The 22,811-nt window shown below is 52.2% G+C and overlaps 8 protein-coding genes across 8 annotated transcripts; 3 read left to right on the forward strand and 5 right to left on the reverse strand.

Moving 5' to 3' along the window:
- Positions 1-578: 578 nt before the first annotated feature.
- AYO20_11005 (hypothetical protein) lies at positions 579-7,471 on the reverse strand (the record flags this gene model as incomplete). The annotated part of the gene is made up of 6 exons (XM_022649259.1): positions 579-1,988; positions 2,080-2,665; positions 2,743-3,653; positions 3,734-4,267; positions 4,364-6,730; positions 6,932-7,471. The coding sequence occupies 6 exons, from the start codon at positions 7,469-7,471 to the stop codon at positions 579-581; spliced, it is 6,348 nt and encodes a 2,115-aa protein (XP_022494742.1).
- Positions 7,472-11,503: 4,032 nt separating this feature from the next.
- Positions 11,504-11,925, reverse strand: AYO20_11006 (hypothetical protein; the record flags this gene model as incomplete). The annotated part of the gene is made up of 2 exons (XM_022649260.1): positions 11,504-11,726; positions 11,768-11,925. 2 exons carry the CDS (start codon positions 11,923-11,925, stop codon positions 11,504-11,506), a joined length of 381 nt encoding a protein of 126 aa, XP_022494743.1.
- An 868-nt stretch (positions 11,926-12,793) lies between these two features.
- Positions 12,794-13,870, forward strand: AYO20_11007 (hypothetical protein; the record flags this gene model as incomplete). The annotated part of the gene is made up of 2 exons (XM_022649261.1): positions 12,794-12,953; positions 13,011-13,870. 2 exons carry the CDS (start codon positions 12,794-12,796, stop codon positions 13,868-13,870), a joined length of 1,020 nt encoding a protein of 339 aa, XP_022494744.1.
- A 514-nt stretch (positions 13,871-14,384) lies between these two features.
- On the forward strand, positions 14,385-15,266 carry AYO20_11008 (hypothetical protein; the record flags this gene model as incomplete). The annotated part of the gene is made up of 2 exons (XM_022649262.1): positions 14,385-15,004; positions 15,104-15,266. 2 exons carry the CDS (start codon positions 14,385-14,387, stop codon positions 15,264-15,266), a joined length of 783 nt encoding a protein of 260 aa, XP_022494745.1.
- Positions 15,267-15,509: 243 nt separating this feature from the next.
- AYO20_11009 (hypothetical protein) lies at positions 15,510-16,088 on the reverse strand (the record flags this gene model as incomplete). The annotated part of the gene is made up of 1 exon (XM_022649263.1): positions 15,510-16,088. One exon carries the CDS (start codon positions 16,086-16,088, stop codon positions 15,510-15,512), a length of 579 nt encoding a protein of 192 aa, XP_022494746.1.
- Positions 16,089-16,290: 202 nt separating this feature from the next.
- AYO20_11010 (hypothetical protein) lies at positions 16,291-18,879 on the reverse strand (the record flags this gene model as incomplete). The annotated part of the gene is made up of 1 exon (XM_022649264.1): positions 16,291-18,879. The coding sequence occupies one exon, from the start codon at positions 18,877-18,879 to the stop codon at positions 16,291-16,293; it is 2,589 nt and encodes an 862-aa protein (XP_022494747.1).
- Positions 18,880-19,136: 257 nt separating this feature from the next.
- On the forward strand, positions 19,137-19,653 carry AYO20_11011 (hypothetical protein; the record flags this gene model as incomplete). The annotated part of the gene is made up of 2 exons (XM_022649265.1): positions 19,137-19,166; positions 19,237-19,653. 2 exons carry the CDS (start codon positions 19,137-19,139, stop codon positions 19,651-19,653), a joined length of 447 nt encoding a protein of 148 aa, XP_022494748.1.
- Positions 19,654-20,341: 688 nt separating this feature from the next.
- On the reverse strand, positions 20,342-22,654 carry AYO20_11012 (hypothetical protein; the record flags this gene model as incomplete). The annotated part of the gene is made up of 1 exon (XM_022649266.1): positions 20,342-22,654. One exon carries the CDS (start codon positions 22,652-22,654, stop codon positions 20,342-20,344), a length of 2,313 nt encoding a protein of 770 aa, XP_022494749.1.
- Positions 22,655-22,811: the final 157 nt, after the last annotated feature.

The following is a 22,811-nucleotide window of genomic DNA, read 5'->3' on the forward strand; positions in this document are numbered from 1 at the left end:
GGGGGGGGGGGGGGGGAGGGGGGGTGACGTTACTTTTTTGTACAGGTACATTTCCAGACACACGTACATACGTACAGACGGGTACAGGTACGTGCATTAAGTACAAGCAAGGCCAAAGTCCAAACGGGTAGATCGCCGTCTTTGCTGAGGTGCAAGGGCTCGCCCGCTCGCTCGCTTAGAGAGGGGGGCTAAAAGGAAAAGATAGACGAAAACATGCACACACACACACACACACACACACTCTCTCTCTCTCTCTCTCTCTCTCTCTCTCTCTCTCTGTGGTCTGTGGAGCAGAGAGATGGAGTGATAAGAGTGACAGAACAATACAGAGTGTAACGAGTGCGTTCAAACGGCGAAACGAGGAGGAACAATACTCGGTACAAGACAGGTGATGCATGCATTCAACTAAATATCAAACGTCGACTAACAACAAACAAGCATTTTCCTCTGCTGGTTCAAATGTGCCATGGTTTCCGGTTGTCATCATTCTGTATCACCATCGTCCGTTCCTCGCATTCTGGACTTGCACCTCCGCTCCGATATCCAAATGCTTTTTCCCTCTTCCCTCACCCTCCACTCTACGCCACATGAATCTCCCAGTGTGCGGGCACACGGAACACGCCATCCTGCTTCTGCGCCTCCGCCTGGCCCAACCCCAGCCCGTCAACCTTCCACTTCGCGGCACTCCACTCGACGTCCTTGAGCTTGAGATCTTCACCGTAGTGGGCGCTGATCTTGTGGGTCAATGCCTCGTACTCCTTGGCCGACTTGAAGAAGCCACCCGCCCGCTGGAGTGCTAGCTTGAGCAATCTCAGGTGGCGGCGCACGATTTCGAGCTCCTCTTCCCGGTTCTGGAACGAGCGCACGTGCTTGTGTTCTCCGTTGGCTTGGCCCTGAGAGCTAGTGCCGTTCGTTGTGGCCGGCTTCTTCAAGCTGATGTCGACATCCAGCTCGTAATCATCGTCGTCGCCAATATCGGCCGCATCGGCATCCACCAATTGCTTGAGGGCCGTAAGATGGACATCTGCCGCTTTACGCAGGTAAAGAAGGGCGCTCTGCTCAGTCGCCTTCTTGGTTGCAGGATCCTGCTTGCCGGCCTCAGCCAGGAGATGGTTCGCATACCCGGTGTAGAGTTCCGCCAGCAGATTCCAGCACGAGTACAAACGTGGGTTTCTCGAGCCGTGCACGCGTTTAATGTTGTAGACAATGTCTTCGCACAAGCGCAAGGCAGGTTTGTAGTTGCCGGCACTGAACTCCGCTTGAACAAGGCGGAAGCCCAGATCCAGAATGGTATCCTGTGGCCAGGAACTCTGACCCTCGCGTGACGTCCAAAGTGTATTGAGAAGCCAAGAGAGACGGGAATAGTCCTTGTGCTCGCCAATCAAACTGATGAGTTCGTTGAGCTCTGAGAGCTGTGCTCGTGCGATGTTGATGTTGTTGTTCTTACAGATATCGAAGACCTCGGCCAGGATCTGTTGGGAGAGCGCGAGCATCTCACTCTGGACCTTGGGACTGCTGCTCTTGTACGCAAACTCGCCTCTTCCGGCCGTCATCAGGCATAGCTGGAACCCAAGGCGGATCTCGGTGGGGTCATCAAGACCTTCATGCGCCATGAGGAACTTGAACGTGCAGGTCGCAAGGTCAAGCGCTTCCTGATCCTTGTTCTGCTTCAACAACAGACGAAGCTGGTCAACTGCGGCGTAGCTGGCGGCAACAACAAAGCTCTTAAAGTGGACGTTTGGATGCTCGGCGGCATATTTGGTGATGACATTGACAAATGCTTTCAGAGCGGCACGAGACACCGCCTTGGACACCGAGACTTCGGTGGCAGCGAAGAAATCAATCAGCTGCGTCTCGATAATGGCAAAGTCCTCGAAGCGCTTGTTTCGGACGAGAATATGGCGCAGACGGGCAGCATGGACAAAGACCGCTTGCAGCTTCGCCTTGGCCTTGATGGACCTGACAAAACGTTCGTAGAACAAGTGTTCCTAATTGAGTTCAGTCAGTGTCTGAGACATGTATTGCAGGGAGCAGATGGCAATGAAAACGTTCGGGGCTCAAAGTCGGGGGGTTACTTACGGCCACCAGCTCAGCAATGTTGTGAGCAATGCTTAGGGTATGATCACTGCGGACGTGGTACTCAAAAGCAGCAATGAAAGCGAAGCAAGCTCGCCCGATTGTCGCACCATAGAATGCCGAGGTCTTAGGAGCAGATTTGTAGATGGCTTGAAGTTTGAGATCCCGTACAATCTCCAGCGCATAGCGGCGGAGGTCGTAGCTGATGAAGATCGTGGCGAGGAAATCAGCCACGTAAACCAGCTCTTCCGTTGTGCGTACATTCAGGACGATATCCAAGATCAGGGACCGGAGTTCCTTGATGATATGATCGGTCTTCTGTTGCTTGTGGTAGATGGCAATCAGTTGCTGAAGTTGCTTGAGTGTCTTCGTCTGCGTGTATTCATGCGCTCGGCGGCTTGATATGTATTTCTCAAACAACAGCGACTCAGCCTTCTCAACCGTCTCTTTGCTCAATGTTGTGGACTCTGTTGAGGTGATCTGCTTGATATAAAGCTCCTTGATCATACTCTTGGATCGCTCGATGGTCTGGACGGACACCATGCCTGAATGCTGCGACACGGTCTCGAAGTAGCGGATGGATTCAAACCTGTGGACAGTTGTCAGCGTACAATAACCAAAAGCGATGACATTCAAGGCATGTGCTTGTAAAAGTGGACGACTTACCAATACTCTTGACTCTTTGAGCACGCCTCAGCTAGTGCGCTGGTTGTGACAACGGAGATGACGGATTTTTCTCCATAATACTTGAAGCAAGCTTCGCGAATCTCTCTCAAGATCTTGACGTGTTGGTCGACATCCAGCTTGGTCTCTTCCATAGAAGTGTAATACTTCTCGAGCAAGCGTTGGACGACCACCGCATCAGCGAACTGTTCATATTGAGTGCCAAACTTGATGAATGTCGCCGCAATCGACTTGAAATGGATCAACGCTTCCGTGAATCGCCGACTTTCATAGAAATGCTCCGCGACGATAATGAGAGCACGCAGAGCATCTCTCTGGCTGATCAAGTCACCTTTGTTGACGGCGTTGACAATTTCCAGGTAATACTCCACCCAGTACCTATGAACAAGATGGTGGGTCCGACAAGTGTCTGCAAGAATGTAGAGCAGGTTGATGGTCTTCTTGTCGCTCTTGCCATAGAAGTTGCGGTAGTCAATCAGCAATTCCTGATAGAAGCTGATGATGCGGTCGTGAAGGCCGTGGCGTCTCAGGAACGACACATACATGTCAGAGTATTTGGCCACAGCAGGGTTGTCAATGCTGTGAGACTTGTGATGAGCACGGTAGAGTCTCAGGTAAATCTGCTCGCTCTGGTCCAGGACCTGGTGTTGTTCGTAGCATTCTGCAAGGCGCACAGCGAGCATGACGCTCTCGGTGGAGAATTTGGAAGGCAGAGTAATGCTCTCGAGTGCATCATTGAACAGTCCTGCCCAACCTTTCATCATTGTGCTCTCGAGAACTGTTATAGCTTGTGCATACCGACTTTGCTCAATGTAGATCGCCGTCAGTGACTTGGAAAGTTCGAAGGTGGAATGGGTAACCTCAGAGGTAGTTGTGATAGTATGTTCAAAGACCTTCAACCTTGCAGTTAGCACCCATTTGTAAGTGGCAACGGGTTTGTGCCGCCCTCTCAGGTAATTGCAACATGACTTACCTCACGTATGGTAACCTCGGTAGATTCACTGACAGTCGTGGTTGAAGATTTGATTATCTCCATAGACGTGGCAGTGATTTGCTCTTCGATCTCCGAGATGAAGGTGGTTTCGCTGACGTTTTTGTAGTACGCGAAACATTTCTGATAGACCGACAGAGCTACCGTGTTGAGCCTGACGGTCTTCATGATGACGGCGATCTCTTTCAAAAGTCGCACGATGGACTCGTACATTGAAAATTCGCTGTGCTCAAACTCCTTCCAAGCAAATAGGAGGACAGAGGAAGCTTCATCAACGCGGTTGCGAGAGTGCAAGAAGCGAGCATATGCCAGCATCAACTCTAGCTTCTTCTGGTGCCACTCCAAGGTCCTGACACTGGCGCAATGCTCTGTCAGTTTCCACCAGAGCTCGATGTACAGTTCTTCGGCCTTTTCGTAGTCTTCGCGTTTGATAAACTCCGCGGCACGAGTGAATACGCCTTCAACCAGCGCTAAGGTGAGGGACTCTGCGGTTTCTTCTTGGTAACCAGCAAACAGCTGTGAATGGCAGTTAGCTCAAGGCCGAGTACGCATAGAAGGATAGAACTGAGGCGGCTAGGTGAGATCAGTGCTGCTGGGAAGGGTCTGACTTACGGATCCCTCAAAAGTATCAATGAGTTCCTTTTCCTTGCGTTTGCGGAGGGTGACATCCAGACTGCGAGATACCTTGTCACCATTCTCCTGGACGGTTTGATCATCCACGGCGGACGAACTGGTCTTCTGCTTGAACTCCTCGGTCTTTTCGGTTTCGCCGATAAAGACGTAAAGCTCGCTCAATTGTCTGTAACATGCCGACACTTCCCTCGAGCTCGCGCCGTAGCGGTAGGTATAGGCGGAGACGAGGATTCGCAGGGTTTCCTCCCGATAAGTCGTGATCTGGCTTCTGCTTCTCGTGACCAAGCCCTCTGTCACCCGCAACAAGCAGAGACAGAGTTGGACAACGAGATCGTGATGTGAACCCAATATCTTTGCAGCAACCCTGATTGAAGCCATGTACCAAGACGCTGCATCATGGAGTCGAAACAGGGTCGTCTCGTATATCTTTGCAACAACGATTGCTGCCTGTAGGACGCAGGCGTGGTCCTGGCCGAATAAGTTCGTGCGAACACGATAGGCGAGGGCATGAAGCTCTGCCGCCTCATTGGGAGATGTCTGCGCACGCCAGCAAGCCTCCTCAAGGAGTGCCAACGTCACAGTCGAGGGGAAGATGCTCGCAAACTCTTTGGGGATATCGAGATCTCCCCCGCGCTTTATCAATGAAGATTGCTTGAAGTGAACAATCCAGTATCTCACAGTATACTCAAGCAGCTGGCGAGAGTGAGAGGGACGATGGATCCTGCCGAAGTCTAGATAATCCAGCGTAGGCTCTTGATCCTCTCGGAGAGAAGTCTTCGCATGAATCAGAATACGGGTGAGCATGTCTCTGTGTCGATCTTGGACCAGCAAGTACTCTTTCGACTTCTCGGCGGCTGCAATCAAGGCTGTTTTGATGGCCACATGTCTGATGGCTAACATGCCTTCGCCGTTAACAAGGAACGGGGCCACAGATGCGGTCAGGTCGCGTAATTCGACGATTTTTTCATCCATTGCAATGCGGGATGGCTGTGCCTGGAGTAACAGCTCGAGTTCTGAAAGCAGTAAGGGCCTCTCAGCAGCCAGAGTAATGGAAAGCAAGTTTTTCGCCCGTGCATCGATGCGAAGCACCGACATCAGCCTCTCCACTAGATTTGGCACAGTCTTTGGACCAGAGACGAGGGTTTGCAGAGCTTCATCGAATGTAGAATGGACCTTTTGATGTCCTATATATTGGGTGGCAAGCCAAGCCCACAGGATCGAGCCATCAGCGGCGGCTGCAAGTTTGTCGATGGCAGATTCTTGGGCGCCATCTTCAATGGCGGCGAACGACTGGATGTCGCCAAGCTCTCGACGCACAATCGTACGGATGTCATCAATCAGAGTTTCTGTCGAGAGTTTGACGTATTCAGATTTCGAATGGGTCGCCTCCAGGGGTTGGGAGAAGCGTATCAATCGCAAGCCAGGTATCTTGACGGCTAAGTCATGGAGCTTGTTGGCAACAGCATGAGCATGGGATCTTTGTCCAGCGATCTCGTCAAGGCCGTCAACGACAAGGACCAGAGTATTTGTCTCATCCTCATCAATAGCTGACAGCACCTTTTCAAGGACGGACCACAAGATTTCCTCATTTCTATGCAAAGCGTTGGAGTCCTTGAATTCGTGATATGCTTCAGCCAAGGCTTTGTACAAGTGGATATCTCCAATCCGCTGAGATAGAATCTGCCACAAGAGTGTCTTCAGCAGTGCGAAAGAGTTTGCCTGAGCAGGGATGTTACTGTTGAAGAAAAAGCTGAGAGGGAAGACCAGCTTGCGGCCAATAGGTCGTTGGAGTCGATCGACAGTCCAATTGGCCAGCGTCGTCTTGCCTGTGCCAGTCTTGCCTTCGACAATGAGCGAGCTTTCCCCATTGCGCATGAAGTTTGTCAAGTGGGATTGGAACCATGTGCAGGTGAATTGTTCTGGTCGGCTGGCAATGTTGATGTTGTTGCTAGCCAAGAATGCCAGAACAGTGTCTTGCGGAGCCAGCCACGCCTGTAGGGCTTCCAAGACATGAGTCTCTTTCAAGCCACTGGCTGTCAAGCTGAAGTTCCACATATCTTGAGAGCACTGCGAAACTCGAGAGCGGAAACTCTCGATAGATGTGCTAAAGGTGGAGAAGATGTCGAGATTGGTCGACGAATTGTTCCCATGGACGATCTGCCAGAACGTAATCGCGACCCCAGTCACGATAGACAGGAGCTCCGAGAAGGCTTTGGAGAGGTTGTCGGAAATGAGTCTAGACGTGGTAATGATGTCGACGCGCTTCAACAGTGGCGACAATTCGAGACCGAACTGGTAGAAGAGGTTGAAAACTGTCTCCAATGCTGGAGCATTGTCGCTTCCAAGCTAAAAGAAGGGTCAGCGGAATCGAGCTTCTAGTGGCGGGGGAGAAGCAATAACAGTGATATAGAAGGACTTGTGCTTCTGCAAAGGTGTCAAGGGCTTGCATTCAAAGCAGTAAAAAAAGCGAGACAGTGGGCTTGAGTGGAAGCAATGGGCTAAGTAAATGATGAAGATGAAGAGGCATAAAAATAGAGGACAGCGTACCTCCAGCAATAGCAAACATTGCCCAAAGACCAAATTTGTAGCTGCGTTGATGTCAGACTCAAAGGTTGAAATGGCAACGTTAAACCTGTGGACTTGTTCTGCGAAGTGTTGTGCGGCGATCAGGACACGATCCCAAGAACCACCTCTGTGAGGGAGTCTGATGAGTCTTTCGTCTCGAATCCACTCAAGAAGTCCAGTAATGGAAGTGTCAAATGCATAGCCGCCGAAGTTAGAGCCAAGGACACGGTAGGCATGGTTACGGGACGTGGCCAGCTGCTCCTTGACTTGCTCCAAGCCGCCGAAGGAGGACGTGCGATCAGTCCCAGCGCGTGGTCGCTGTGTAAAGACTGACGGCATTGGCGTAGCGGACTGGACTGTGCTATCCGGGATATCTGGAGGGGCAAGTGCCGAGTATGAGCCTCCATTGACGCCATTGGTTCCGTTGACACCGTTGGATATAGAAGAGGTGGATGTGTACTCGAAGCCTTTGGTCGACGAGGTACTGACGTGTCGAAAAGAAGAAGTGGCAGAAGGAGCCATGATAGAGTGTTTGTCGGCTTTGAGAGCCGAAGAGTCCTGTGCTGTAGGGAAGAATCTAGTAAGAAAACAGCTTTCCGGCTGGGGAGGGGAACTTTATACCAAACGGTTGCCGCAATAGACCAAGCATCTTGACAGTCCCTCCTAAGGAAGCCAAAGGATGTCACTGAGCCGGCTCCTGTCCTGACGATGAAAACTGAGAGGCGGGGAACGCGGCCATCCTTGCGCAGAGCTATATACTCCAAAAAGTGAGAGAGCCACATTCGATCCTGGAAGGTTTTCACTTGTGCCGTGTGTCATTGGACGTATTTGGACATATCCTCAGCATTAGCTGCTGGGCAATGCTGTCTCTCGACCCGGTCGAAAAGAGATGGCGGAGCATGTCGGGTCTGCCGCCAGGAGCAAGTGTCACCACATCCATGAGATCGTCTTCAGCTCTTCTGCAAAGGCTGCATCATCGGCCCACCTTAACACGTAAATGCGGAAAGCTATCGACGATGGCTCTTGGTCCTCGGTCACCTTTTTGGGATGATGATACTGATGATACCAACGTGTGATGTGTCCCCACAGACCACAACCTTCGCACAGCTCTCATTTTCCGCCAATATGCAAGCCACCTCCCGTTTCGGACAGGCCGGTCAAGGGTAGTGTAGGGATTGAAACATCGTCATCCTCTTTGCAAGCTCTTTGATGGATATTCGCACGGCGAGGTGGCATGAGATACGTAAAGAGACTGAAAGCATCATGTTGGCTGCATCCTGGAGTTATCCTGGATCCGGACATATTCGCTTAGCCGACGACATCCAGCGAACTCTTCTGATCTCGAGTTTCTCCACAGTCACGTAAGGTCCTTCTGCCATGATTCTAATCGGAACAGGATAGAACATATGCGTTTTGTTGCCATGGGAATAGATTCAACCGTTGTACTCGTATTCATCCTGACGGCAGTGGTCTGAGGAGACCAATCCCACGACCACGTCTGTTTGTTCCACACCCGAACAGGCAATGCGAAGTGGACATGGCTCATTCGGTGCGCAGTCTAGGTTGCGCCATCGCTAACCGTTGAGGCCATGGGAACAATGGCTGAAGACTGCATGCTGTTCCACTACTGCATAGTTTTAGTCAAGGTGGACTGAATACGTACACTTTCCCCTCACCTGAAGTAGACCCGGGATGGCACCGAATGGGTGGAATACTGCAATGTGTTGTCCAACTAGATGGGCGCGAGATGTTGTTCTCAAAGCGTCATTTTGGGGGGTGATTGTCAGGCCAGCGAATGAAGATCGTTTCGGTCGTACGTCTTCATGAGATGCAGATAGTGATGGAAGTTTTACAAACTGATGTGGATGACCTTCAATCGCAGCCTGCCATACAAAGGAGAGAAGGGTTGAGAATGAGTTTTCGTCAGTCATCGGATAGACCCACTAGCTGGAGGGGTTCGCTAGGCTTCTGGTGGTCTTACCGGCGAGCTACTGGGAGACTAGTGGACGCTACTAAGGGCTACTGGGAGGTTACTGGGTGGTAAGCTAGGGGTGCCGAGCCCCGGAGCCCGGGGGGTTCCAGGGCCTAGTGAGCCTTTCAAGCTTCCCTGGAGGCCCGCCAATCGCATCGGTAATTCGGCTGTGTCCTTCCCCCGGTAAGTTCTTTAGGGAAACGGCCATGCTGATCCAGGGCTCCCCGCATCCCGAAGCGTCTTCACTATGCCAAGTATGGATGACCAGCGAGGCCAATGCATGCAGCCTCGTTGAATGTGGAAAAGCTGCTCTCCGTTCAGTACGTAAAGAATCCACGGGACGCTTTCTTCCACTTTTATTAGGTCCCCTGCCACTACTCGTCTCACACAAAACTGTACGAGGTACTTTCGACACCCGAACTAGGGCTTGGATCAACCTATTCGTTCCGTGCTTGTCCTGTCGTCTCCATCTCAAAGCCTGCCTCCTCTGGACGCTCCGTGAGCAAGCCTAGCTCTTGACAGACACAGACAAGCACAAGCCACCCAATAGCAGCGACGGCAACTACCCTCCCTCTCGGGACCATCCTATGCTAAGACACTGTGTTACACTTCCTCTCAGCGCTACGAGCTGGAGTTCTTCACGTGTGATATTTCTGTCCCCCAGAGGTTCCCAAGGCACAATGTCGGCATACGAGGTTTTGGCCCATGTCGAGCTCCTACAGAATTGCGTAATGCGGAGAAGGCAGGCTGCGGAACGATGGTCCCCGATCATCTTAAGCAAGAGAGAAAAATCATAATCCCAGCAAGTTCTCGATCGGGCTTTGATGGGTCCTTGGTGCCCGCTGATCCTTTCCCACCGTGCTTAGGAACAATGATTGGTGCTCAAGTCTGCTAGAAACCCACTCGGATGCTCTGCAGAAGATCGTCCATAAATGGATGCAGGAAAAGAGAAGGGAAAGGGTGATGTCGGTCTATACAAAGGGTGGAAATGAATTGCAGGGGATCGAAAAGCCCATGCACATGCCCTGTTCGCCAGCACCGCTCAACAGCTCTACTCTCCATTGACAGAGTGGAGCTTCCGGAATACGCCTTTGCGGAGTTTTGCGAGCACGGTGCGATTGTAGGAGGAGGTTGTGGAGATATCTTCACATGCTTCCAAGACTTTTTGGGCATGGGATCGTGGTTAGACCAGCTTTGCGAGGCATTCATGAGAAAAGACTGACCATGATGAAAGTTCCCGCATGTTCTAGCACAACTTCTCATCTAAAGAACCTGCCTTGATACTGTCCAACCCAGAGATTCAAGTCAGGACAACCACCCTGACATGAAAACGGCTCCACCTCACCTCTTAAGCGTTCCACTCTGTGTCGGAAGTATATGGCTTTTTGGATGGAGGGATTCAAGCCCCAGGGCGGAAAACACACCCGAGCCGTGGCGGTTGGGTTTGCCAATGTCAAGACCATCCCTCCTTGCGCATGACTTTCACAGCTTTTGGAGGGCAAAGTATGCCCATCTAGGGTGACAACACCGTCAGCCATCGTTCTACTGAGCCCTACCAGGTAGATACTTGGCCCAGTTGATGTCTCTCGATCGGAGTCTCCACATTATTCGACTCTGGAAAACCGGTTACTATGGCACCGACACTGGTTCCCTCGTCTCGAAGCAAGGCTTGTCGGTAGCGAGACCCGTCATCTCGCATGTGAAGATCCTTTCCAGGCCAGTCCTACAAATCCTTCGGCGAGCCTACATGACTTTCCATCTTTGCCCAAGGAAAAACGACCATTCAAGTTGCTGAAGACCGGAAATGCAGATTGATTGGTCCAGGCTCCAAATCCATCCAGCAATAGGAATACACGGAGCGACCTGGATGGTGTCTCAGGGACGATCTCGAATGTCCCACTCCGAACATGAGCGAATTGCATGAACCAACGACGACAGCAGCATCCTTACAAACTTGGGAGTGATGCACGGCTTGGGACAGGAGGTTTCGCTTGCGCGATCTCATGATGCAGACAATCGTTGTTGACTTCGCGTATCATATGGGCCGCTTCATCAAAACGCAGGACCGCCCAACCTATACAAGTCCCCGCTGGGATCCCTGCATTGGAATCCCCTCTACTTGCTACTACGCGAGACCCTCTAGACTCCGCTTTAGCCATTAGAATCCCTGTTTAGCCTCCTCCCACCCACTCACCGCAAGTAGATGCAGTCCTGCCCTCGCCGTACAATGCAATATACCTATAAGCGTCGGAAATGGCACCACAAGCAACCATGTTATCATACTCTTCCCTCCTCTATGCTGGGCAGTACCGATATACCATATTGACCTTGGACATGTTGCTGTGTTCTCTCCCTCCCCCCCCCCTCCCTCTTGACATCCGACTTTTGCACTGAGATAGAAATGGTACTAGTACAGGGACAGGAGGCGTTGTGGTGTTGCCAGATGCGAATGAGACGGGAACGTCACATCCATCGGGGACGTTCAACTCGAACGAGGTGCTGAAAATGCCGAGTCCCTGACCTGCGAGCCCGTCCCTTGGATTGCGTCTTTCCCACGCCTGACTTGGCAGGTTAGGCAGATGTCAGCCCTGGTGCTCGGCGTACATTGATCTCTCGTTCAGCGGTCCTCGGCTGCGGTTCACGTAGTTCTCGCCACCCAGGTTGCCAGTCAATTTCCAGGACATTGCCTTGTCGTCGTAGCCGGCTAGCTTGTAGTCCAAGATGCCGCGTGGTGTCTTCATCTGATCTGAGCCAACATTGCCGTTCTCCTCCAATGCTATCTGGACAAAAAGCGATGTTTGATCCCTGGTCACCAGGAAAATGTCAGCTCCAGATCCACGTCATACCTTATCAGGTAGTATCGGCCAATGTTTTGCGCAATTTGTCGCTTCTCAGGATCCGGTTGTTCAATGATCGTGAGACCACCGAGACCCTGGCTTGGGGAAAGCAAGGGCCGTAACCATGACGCTACGCAGACAAATACTGGGACGACGGAGAGTGTCATGATGCTGGCTAGACTTGCGGTGGCAGAAACGACGCCGTTCAAGCTCGAGACTTACCTTTCCCTGTTGTGACGGCCCTGTTTATATTTGAATGACACTCGTCATCCGTCCCACCATGCGCACCATGGAAGCACTCTCTCTCCGCCGAATTGAAATGAACTTCAAGGAGGTCAGGTGCGAGGTGAGAAAGTGGTTCCCTGTTGCTCATGTTTTGAGACCTGCGATTTCGAGAAAGGCTGGTGATCAAGCGAAGCTGAATGCGACGAGTGAACAGCAGAACTCCAACATCAGTTATGGTGGTGGCTGAGGAAGCAGATTGGCTCGCAACGAGGTGATCGTCTTGGAAAGAACAGCGAGCTGACGATGTGGATAAATGGCTGGTGAATGAGCCTGCTCTGGGGCAGAGCTCTCCAACATTTCCATGATCTCAAGCATTGTCAAATGCTATCCCGAAGAGTAGTTTTTTCGAAGTGTCTTGTTTGACGTTGATTGATAGATAGCTGAACAGATGCCCTCGCTTACTTAAGCATAGCACAGTCACGTGCGAGGCCATTCCGTCTTGATTCCCCTTTTCAAGTCCGGTTTCACTTTTGGAATGCATCACCCACCGAGCAGGATAGGTAGGAAGGTAGATCTGATATTCCACCTTGTGTGATATACTTGGCCGCGTTTGATGGACTGCCAAATTGGCTTACTGTTCTGGCGTATCCGTACACGATCTAGGAGCTTCCAAGTCTGGCTTAAGGTCCTCATTTTTAGGCCAATCAACTAATTTGCCCGCAATGTCATTTTGGTCGAGCTGTTTTCAAAGAATGTACCTCTACCCTGTTTCCGTTGGTACCACTGGCAATATCTATCTGCAGTGTCAAGATGGTAAGAGCTAAGTGGACATGCATCCTGGACGAGCAGAGGGTCAAGAGATCCTCGCACGCATTGGCTGTGATTGGCAGCAATGCCTACATCTACGGCGGAGAGATCAAACCCCGGGAACCTGTCGACTCGGATGTTGACGTAGTTTCTCTCGATGAGGGTCAGTTTCCGTAGCCAGGATTCTCCCAATCCGCTACAAGCTGACATCTTTTAACAGTTCAGAAAAATGCCCATCTGGTGTCAAAGATCACGGCATCCAGCTCGGGCCCATCTCCGCGAGTGGGAGTTCTCTCGACGGTCGTTAATGGACAGTTATATATATTTTCTGGTCGGGGAGGGATTGCCATGAGTCCAATTGAGGAGAATGGCTCGCTGTGGGTTTTTGATCCATTGGGAAAACAGTGGTCGCGCGTTGCTCCCAAAGACGGATCTCTGCCATATCCCCAAGGTCGAAGTTACTACGCGTTGACATCCGATGGTCATAATACCCTCTTCCTCCATGCTGGCTGTCCGGAAAAGGGTAGACTTCGCGATCTTTGGTCCTTCCAGATTGCGGATCAGACATGGAAACGGCTGGCTGATGCCCCAGAGCCTGAACGGGGAGGACCTTCCATCGCATACGCGGACGGCAAGCTGTATCGCATGAATGGCTTCGATGGGAAGACTGAACAAGGTGGCAGCCTTGACATATACCATATCGCCGACGACACTTGGACAACTGTGCCGTATCATGCAGACGGCCGCTCTGGTCCTACGGCTCGGAGTGTAAGCTGCCTTGTGCCAATCACAATTTCGGACAAACCGGTTTTGGTCACCCTATTTGGTGAGAGCGATCCCAGCAATCTTGGTCACCAAGGCGCCGGCAAAATGCTTGACGACATCTGGATTTTCCACCTTGACACATCGGCTTGGACCAAAGTGGACATACACGGCCCAAATCGACCTGCTGCCCGGGGTTGGTTTGATGCTGATGCCTTACATAGCTCACCATCTCCCAAGGTGGTGATCCATGGAGGTCTTGCGGAATCTAACGAGCGACTTGGGGATCTCTGGACGCTGGAATTTGACGATGACTGAATTTATTCTGCGAATTTGGCTTTACATGTATGTTGAGGCATGTTGGATCAACCGATAACACCACAGGAGTCCAACTGTCTTTAAACCTGGTGGTTCGAAGTCGTCAAGCAAGGGTAAGATTGGTAAGCTAATTGGTCAGTTTTGATGTTATACATCTAGAATGTAGTTGGTAGAATGACAGAATGAATACCTCGTACTCGACAGGAAGAGGAAATGTTCCATTACGTGCAAACATAATCAACCCGACGGAATGGTGGCCGGAAATGTTCCGCCGCGACATCGGGGCAACAGCGAGTGCGGAGAAATTCCCCCCCATTTTGACTTTGGTGTCTGGAGGGCAATCCACCGAGCCACCTGCCACTCACCCACCAGCCGCAGTTCAAGACTTAAAGGACAATCAATCAGAGATATAAACCCCAAACACCAATCCAAAGTCCTGAAGATCCAGCTCTGAACGGCCCCTCAAAAATCACTGGTATTATCCTCAAGAAATCTCGTCATCCCCACTTACAACATGTCCGCCAAAGTCGCCCTGGTCACAGCCTCGTCGGCAGGCCTTGGCGCCGCCACGGTCAAGGCTCTGGCCCCTTACTTCCGCGTGGTGGTCAACTACCACTCGCGGCAGGAGAAGGCCGACCAGGTGATCAAGGAGGCCTCGGCGATTCAGCCCACGTACAGCACGCAGCAGGGCCAGCCGCGCTTCCACGCCATCCGGGCCGACGTCTCCAAGCGCAGCGAGATCGAGCGCCTGGTGCACGAGACGGTCGCGCAGATGGGCCGGCTCGACGTCGTGGTCAGCAACGCGGGCTGGACGCGGCTGACCGACTTTATGGACCTGGAGCAGCAGATCGTCGAGGACGACTGGGACCGCTGCTTCAACGTCAACGTCAAGAGCCACCTGTGGCTCCTCTACGCCGCGAAGCCGCACCTCGAGAAGACGGCCGACTCGGACGAGCGCGTCGGCGGCGCCTTCGTCACCGTCGCCAGTCTCGCTGGCGTCCGTCCCAGCGGGAGCTCCCTGGCGTACAGTGTCACCAAGGCGGCAGAGCTTCATCTCACAAAGGGTCTGGCCATGATTTGCGGCAAAAAGGTCCGGTGTAATAGTGTTAGTCCAGGACTCATGATGACCGAATGGTAAGTCAGTGGGTCATGGCTCTTGCTTCTGTCTTCCTTCCATACTACGTGCTCTGGGCAGCCAAAAAACAATGACGATGCTGACTTTTCTGGCCACAGGGGCAACCAATTCCCCGAGTCAAAGGTCAAGGCTACAGTCGACAAGGCCGCCTTGAAATCGACGGCTACCCCGGAGGATGTCGCCGACCAGATCAAGACGCTGGTGCTGAGCAAGTCTATTACGGGCCAGAATATCGTCATGGATTGTGGTATTGCGATATGAAATAGCTCCCTCCCCGTTCTTAAAAGTTGAAATAGAGATACATCTATTCTGGCCCCGTTTTTGCATCACAAGCCACTATCATTTAGCTGGTGTCAGACGAGGACCGATCTCGCAGAATCTAGATTCACCTGAATCCTCCTCGTCGAGGCTCCGAGCTTAAAGCTCGCACCAACTTCATGGTGCCCTCTGTGTTCTTGAAATGCCCATCACTTTTCATATCTTGACTACCTCCCACCCTCACCATCACCCTCCCTCGGCAGCTTTCACAGCTTTGAGATATCTGTCCACAAGCCGATCGATCGCTCCCTGAATACTCCGCTTGAGGGCTCCGGCGTCATCCCACGACCCGTTCTGAACCCGGTGTAGCTCGTTCCACAGTCCCGTAACCAGGTCCATCCCTGCTTCCTGTGCCTGTCGGCTCTGCAGATTGACCGCCCTCCACCGATCTTGGAGTTGGTGATATCTCACCAAGAGAGCCCGGGTGGCGGTGAGCGCACATGTGGCCAGTCTCTCAACTTCGGCGCCGTCGAGTGAGACGCGAAAGTCGTCGGGGACAGCTAACCCCGGCGACGGCATCTTCGAGTAGGGTTGGAAATCCGTCGAGGGCAGACGGGTGGTATCGTGTCCATGGAGATGCGCTGCGCTTGGGCCTGGGCTATCGCTTGTAGTCGTGCTCGTGCTCGTGCTCGGTCGGACCATCTCGGCATACAAGGATGTTGCACATTCATCGAGTTCATGGAGAAGCCAGCGGAGGAGATGGAGTGAAATCTCGACTGTTTCTTCTGGACTTGGTTGCATTGCGGGTGAAGCGTGATCATCCATGACTCTCCTTCCGAGAGAGCGTGCGTTATGACGAGATATATGTTCCTCCTTCATGATGTGTTGACCGTCATATAGAGCCAGAGACCGTCAAACACATATTAGCGGCAGACGGAATTTTTGGATGGTTTGTGCGGGTTCAACCAAACGCGATCCCATGGTTTGTATGTCGAGCGATGGCTCATATGCGTCTGCAACCCATCTCTCACACATCAGCCTCATCGTCCATTACCTCGAGTCTTCTCAGTGTCTCGAGAGCAGTTTGGCAGCCTCGTTTGACGATGTCTCTTTCCTTCTTTCCGACCAGATCTGAAGTCCGCACATTTTTCTTGATGAAGAACTGCAACCTCTTGATGATCTGAGGCGTCTCAGCTGCGCGCTCAAACACTTTGGTCAACGCGTCCGGTTTGTCTTTCGCCTCGGTCATGATAATGATGAGCAAGAGTTCTACAAACATGGTTGTCCGTTCCTTGATGTAGGCGAGCTCCAGCACTTTCAATACGCCCAGTGTTTCGGCTCCATCCATGATCAGACAAGCATATAGCCGCGCGACGTTGGCGATCTCGGTGAGTCCCACTTCTTGATCGTCTTCTCCCATATCTTCTTCTTCATCGTCTTCCCGAGGCGGCTTCTCGCCCATCCTCCTGAAGAAATCCCATAGTGCAAACTGAAAGGCCTTGCGCATCTTCTTGTCCAGGCACAACTTCCTCGCCACGAGGGTGTAATAGTGGTTGTATGGATTTTCACCGGCGCTGCAGCGAAGCAGGACTTTGGGGATCTCCTGCTCTTGGGTGCGCTTGAGACGCAGTTTGAGGAGGCGTAGATGCGCATCTTGGTAGTCCACTGCCGAGAGAAGGGCGACAAAGATGGAGCGCCGAATGTCGGTGTTCATACCGTAATGGCGTGATAGGGCGAGGAGATCGACTGAATCATCGTCATCAAGTCCAACACTATTCATCGCGATCGAGTCGTCACTTCGTCCTTCAGCTGGTGCTTCTGTAGGCTCATGACCTTTCCAGCTGGCTCCCACTAACCACCATTTCCCCTTCTTGTCGCTGTTCTTGATATCATCCCTCGTGATTCGCAACGGCTCGGATGCCCTCACCGTGCGGCTGTTATTCAACGAACCAAGCACCTTCCGCATCAGTGTGATGTGCTCACTTGCTACGCCTGCATTATTCGCCGCAGCTTTCATCTTGTTGTTCTTCAAATCCGTAATCGTTTCGATCATGAATTTCGTCCGTACGCTCATCTGTTCTCCTGCCGAATTCATTCGGGCGGCCTCCTTTTGCATGATTTGAACGATATCTTTGAGCGAGGATGGATCATCTTGCCTTAATTGCTGGCCACAGTCCCGGACTAGACGCAGCAACAACTCCGTGTTGTTCTCGCTTAGTCGCTCGAGCAATAATCGTACGTAGTCGAAGATGATGGTGCTGCTAATGAGACGGAATGTGAAGAGGTGACTGAGAAGACTTATCAGGTTGAGTGCCTCTTTGCCAGTAGCAGTATCGCTGCGATATTGATCAAGTCGCTCGATCAACTGAGAAAGGAGCTCCGCACCAAAATCCACGCCAACAACCTTGTATACTGCGGTGGCGAATGCCGCGTGAAGGATAACAAAGGTGTTTGAGAGAGTTGATTTGTTACAGAACAAGGTCAAAAGAAGGTCGATCAGGGCGATTGTAACGTCCTGCCTAGGGTTAGACTGGTAGAGCTTCTCGACCTCTCCTAGTATTGAGACGAGGTTCGCTTCTGATAACTTGTTTAGGTGGCCTTGAAGTTGCCTTTTCAGTCTTTCCAGTGAAGGACCTTCGGAGTTTTGTGCTTTTCTCAATGATGGCGGAATGTATTTCCCTGTGGCTGTTTGGGGGACTGGGGCGACGTAAGGATTCTCTCGAGCCTTTTTGGGTTGGATGTCGGGCATCTCTTCATCTGACTCGAAGCCTTCAAACGAGCCCTCACTTGCTCGCCCCGAAGCGTCTTCGGACTCATCCTTGTCGGACTCCTCTCCCAGGTCCTCGTCCGACAGATCACCACTGTCTCCTTGATCAGCCTCGAATTCATCAAGCTCGTCATCCTCGCTCTCGTCTTCAAGGTCAAAATCGTCCTCAGTAAGCTCACTGTCCTCAGTATCAGGTTTCCTTCTCTTCCTCTCCAACCACGTCTCGCTTTCGCTCTTCCTCTTGACACCCCCATCCTCTGCGTCCAGCCCCTCGAGTAACTCGTCCAACCCATCGTCGGCAAAAGACTTCGGCGTTTTCCTCTTCTTCAAGCCTAGTTTTCTCTCAAGTGCTGCAATCTCAGCATCATCCTGTGCGGCCCGCTCTCTGAAGGCTTGGGAATTGGCGTCGAGAACGAGACCGGGAGAGGAGGACCGTGATCGTGGGGGAAGAGAGGTTTCAGACAACGATGGAGATGGGATTCTTTGCTTTTTGAGGATTGATTTTAGCTTCTTCGGGTCATTTTGCGGAACCTTTGATTTCACGGCGTCTCTTTTCGACACAACGTGCACGAGGTTGGGTTCGTCGACTTCATCTGCGTCCGAGTCTTCATCTGGGAGCCCGTTTTCTGTCACCAGCGGTCCCGTTTGGGATCTTCTACCCCTGCTATTCTGTCTCTTCTCCAGTCTTTGCACCTTGCGCTGCTCTTTTCTGCTCTGCACCGAGCCATTTTGCTGCTGTCGCCGCCCACCTCTAGCGCTTGGTTGCGACCTGTACTCTAGCCCGAGTTCCTTTTCAAGCGCAAAGGGTAACTTCAGGCCATTTCGGGCTCGCGCGTTGTGTCGCGACATTGGCTCCGACACAATAGAACCCGAAAAACCGCTCGCCGGGTTGTCTGGAAATGTCTAGAAAAGACTTCGTCGGCCGTGCACACTTGTAACATTGTGCTTGGACAATTAATTTTTTGGAAAATGCGGAGATGGTTCAGCCGAAGTTTAGGCGGCATTTTTTGTGTCACGATCCACCAACCAACGACCAATTCCCTCACTGCTATGAATATGGAAACTCAATCACAGTAACTGTCGCTAGAACGAACAGACCCACAAACATGGCGCAGGAGCGCCTAAGCAACGACGAGGTGATATCTCCTTCCTTGTCCGTCCGATAGACGAATGAGCCGTGTCTGACGTGAATATGTGTGCATACAGTTCCTCTCGCGCCTCACCACCCTCCTCTCGTCCACCCACGCCGCAACCCACGGCTCCGTCTACCTCACTCAAAAGCCCTTGACAGCCACAGACAAAGAGACCTCATCTTCACCTTCATCACCGCCATCATCATCATCACAGGTCCTGATACGCGCCACAAACGGCCTGTCGAAACAACACCGATTAGCGGCCAAGAAATCCAAGGCTGGTGTCGAGAAGGACAAGGTGAAATTTGCGACTGTGGTTGAGGTTTCCGAGTTGGAGGCGTTCTACACCAAGTATGCCGAGACCTGTAAGAAGGGCATGGAGGGGCTGAGGAAGAGGGATAAGAAGAAAGCCAAGGAGAAGGCGAAGGCGAAGAAGAAGGGCAAGGCTGGGGCAGCAGGCGGTGGCGGCGAGAAGCCTTCTGGATCGTGATGAGAGGCAGGAGCATCCTTGTTCTCATAAGGGACGACAATGTGAATACTCCTCTTCAGCATGAGGACGGGGTTGGGGATGGAGGGCAGCTGAATGTCATCTGCTGGTGCAGTGTCGCCGTCTACCGGCTGAACCCGATTAACCTGTGAAGGTGCGGGCAATGCCACAGGATATACTGCGGGTGGACCACGATACGAGCTTGGACGGGTGCTTCTTCTGCAGCTGGAACATCATGGCCATTGATGATCTGTCAATCGCCCTCGGCCATACCAGACATAGCACTCAAGGGGTTGTGCTAGAGGACATTCAGCGGAGGTATCTCTATCTGGCATCACTTAGGAAGACGCCGACGACGTTTGCAAAGATGGAAAGAAGAATGTCTCGGTCCTAACACGAGAGCTGCAAGACAAGCGAGACACATACGAAGCGGCGCAAGAAGCTGCCAATCCAATACAATTCCGTCATTGAGAGAGATAACTGGTGGTATCATCAAGCAACAAGCAAACTTTCAACAAACTTCCCGCGATCTTTTTACATAGGACCCAGTCGTTACTATGGTCGTAAAGGCACATCGTGCTCGAATATACACGTTGGCCGTTGATTAATAGCCGGGAAATCAGCTCGACACACTGGTCTCGCACGGGTGATAACCCGCCCGGCTCTGCAGACTATATCAGGAGCAGGATGCCTAATCCAGATCAAAGATGGAGTCTGCGTCGTCATCTTTTGTTGTCACGGTCTTTGTTGTAGCAGTCCTCATACCGGGATCATGACTTCTCGTTCGTCCTCTGATTGGCACTCCAAAGTCATCTTCCTCCTCACTGTCATCCCTCGGCGCCGACGGCTGGTCGGGAAAGCTCGACCTTCGCCGGTGTGCTTCCGGCCTGCGAAACAACTCGCCACTCAGCAAGTCACTCACCGTGGCACCCCCGGCTATTCGAGCTAGAATGTGGACCAGCAGGACAACGGCTTCGATGGGTTTGACGAATGCAACATTAGCGGCTTTTTGCAGGAAATCCGCAGTGAAGGGACTTCCATAGTTTGTCGGAGAGGGCGAAGGTGATAGCAGAGTGGTGGATGGTGGGAGAGGCGAAAAGGATCGTTTGGCGTGCAAGCGCCGTCTCAATCCGTCTTTGCTCGGCGACGTTGGAGGTGTATGAACATCCGGCCAAGACGAATCTGACATGGAAGATTGCGCGAGTTCCGGAGTTGAAGACTTGTCCATGGAGTCGCTGGTCGAGGGCCGCTTCATTGGACTTTGTTCGGATTCCACAGTGGACGCCGTGACTGTAAGCTCCGAGAGACCTCTTTGATGCTGATTTCTATTCAAAAAGAAAGGAGGGTACCCTTCTGCAGGACGACGTTGTTCAAAGTCGATAACCTGGACATGTTCATCGAGCGGCTCTGGTGCTAAGGAATCTGTCGTGTAGAAGGAGTCGACACTCGAGACCCTGCTAAGAGAACCCTGATTTCTGGCGACCTCGACCACTTCATGTGCCTTAGAGTCCTCTTCTGGTTTCAATGGCGGGGATGCTTCAGGTCCCCCTATATCATCGGTCGCAGGTGGCTCTATTGTGGCCTCAACACCCTCATCGTCCGCAGGTGGCTCAATGAGGTTTAATTGAGCCGGGTCGGATTCGGGCTCAGTGGACATAGGCGTTGCTGCAGTTTGTTCTGATTTCTCGGCAGCTACCTCCACGGAAGCTTCCGTGCCCTGATGATGCCCTTCTGACTGATCCTCTCCGTGATCTTCTCCTGAGCAGCTTTCCGCCTGGGGAGGCTCAATTTCTAGCCTGCCCTCCCCTGGTCCTGGCGCATTTGTCTCGCCAGGTGGTTCGTCTATAGCACCTTCTGGAGACTGTTCTGACGTTGGAGTCACTTCGACAGCTGGGTCGGCTCCATCTCCGACTGTGGGCGGGGTAATAGGCTGTGTAGGAATTGCATCCTCCGAAGATTCGGCTCGACTACCTTCGTCGTCCGATTCGGCTGGCTTCGCATTCACATGCCCTTTATCCCCTGCCAACAGTTGCTGCAGCCGGGAAGCTGCGACTGTATTCCGAGCAAGACTTCGTCTTGAAACAAAGTCCTCGCGCTCGTCACCGTGCTGCGAACCATCCTCGCTATACTCGTCATCCTGCCGTCTTTCATGGGGGTCCTCACTGGAAGCAACACTAGACGGGGTCGAGGACCTATATCCATCAGCCCCGGGCCGTGAACGAGATGAGCTTGGACTTGGGCTGTAGCCATAGTCTGACCCACGACGCCCATAAGTCTGGACGGACCTCAAGCCGTTTTGTCCTTGAAAACTCCACGCTCGTGAAGTCTTTGTACGCCCGGCGGGCAATGGATCGGTATTAGGAGTGGTCGGTTCTGGTGGCTGTCTTCGTTTCCAGGTCCCCTTCCTCCGAGGTGTTATTGCGTCTTCTGGCAGATCCACGTGGAATGCGCGCTTAAATGGACATGGCGTCCTCTCAAATCGGAGTACTTTTGGCAGAGCGGCTTTAAGTTCCTCCACTTTCTTCTTGTCCTCTTCCGTTTCTGAAGGCAGCTCAATTCTGTAGTATCTGAACTTCCCTCTGCGCAAGACAAATTTGGATTCCCCATCGACACACCAGCATTGGGAATTTCGCATGATGGTGTGGATGACCTTCTGATCGGCGGATTTCAGAAAATAGCTGGAGCCACGGACCTTCTCTATTACGATGGCACCGGTTGAAGCCAGAATCTCTGAGCGCGATCGCCATGGCAGGGTTTCTACCGTGTCAATTGGGTAGTCGACATCAGGTGGAGTCTCTTTGCTCTGTGGAGGGATGGATTCTGTTGGAGGGGAGAAGGCAATAATGCGCGCCGAGGGATGGGAGTATAGAATATCGGCATCAGCGTCTGATTTGTCCAATGCAGCTTTTTCATGGAAGGAGAGTGCGCGTGGAGGAGCAGTAAAGGACCGGCGGTAACTTTGGAGGGGAGGAGGTTCGCCGTAGGATGGAGGTGGACTGGCCATGCTGCATTTTCAAAGGCTGCAGCTATCGTGATGGGAAGACTATCAATATCGGGACTGAATGTCTATGGTGGAGGCTGTACGAGCAAGAAGGCGGATGAGTTGTCAACGTTGAGGTTCATGCTTCAAACAAACCTCACAATATCGACGAGCCACAGCG

Source organism: Fonsecaea nubica (assembly GCF_001646965.1).
Source record: "Fonsecaea nubica strain CBS 269.64 chromosome Unknown Scaff130, whole genome shotgun sequence".
Classification (NCBI taxonomy): domain Eukaryota; kingdom Fungi; phylum Ascomycota; class Eurotiomycetes; order Chaetothyriales; family Herpotrichiellaceae; genus Fonsecaea; species Fonsecaea nubica.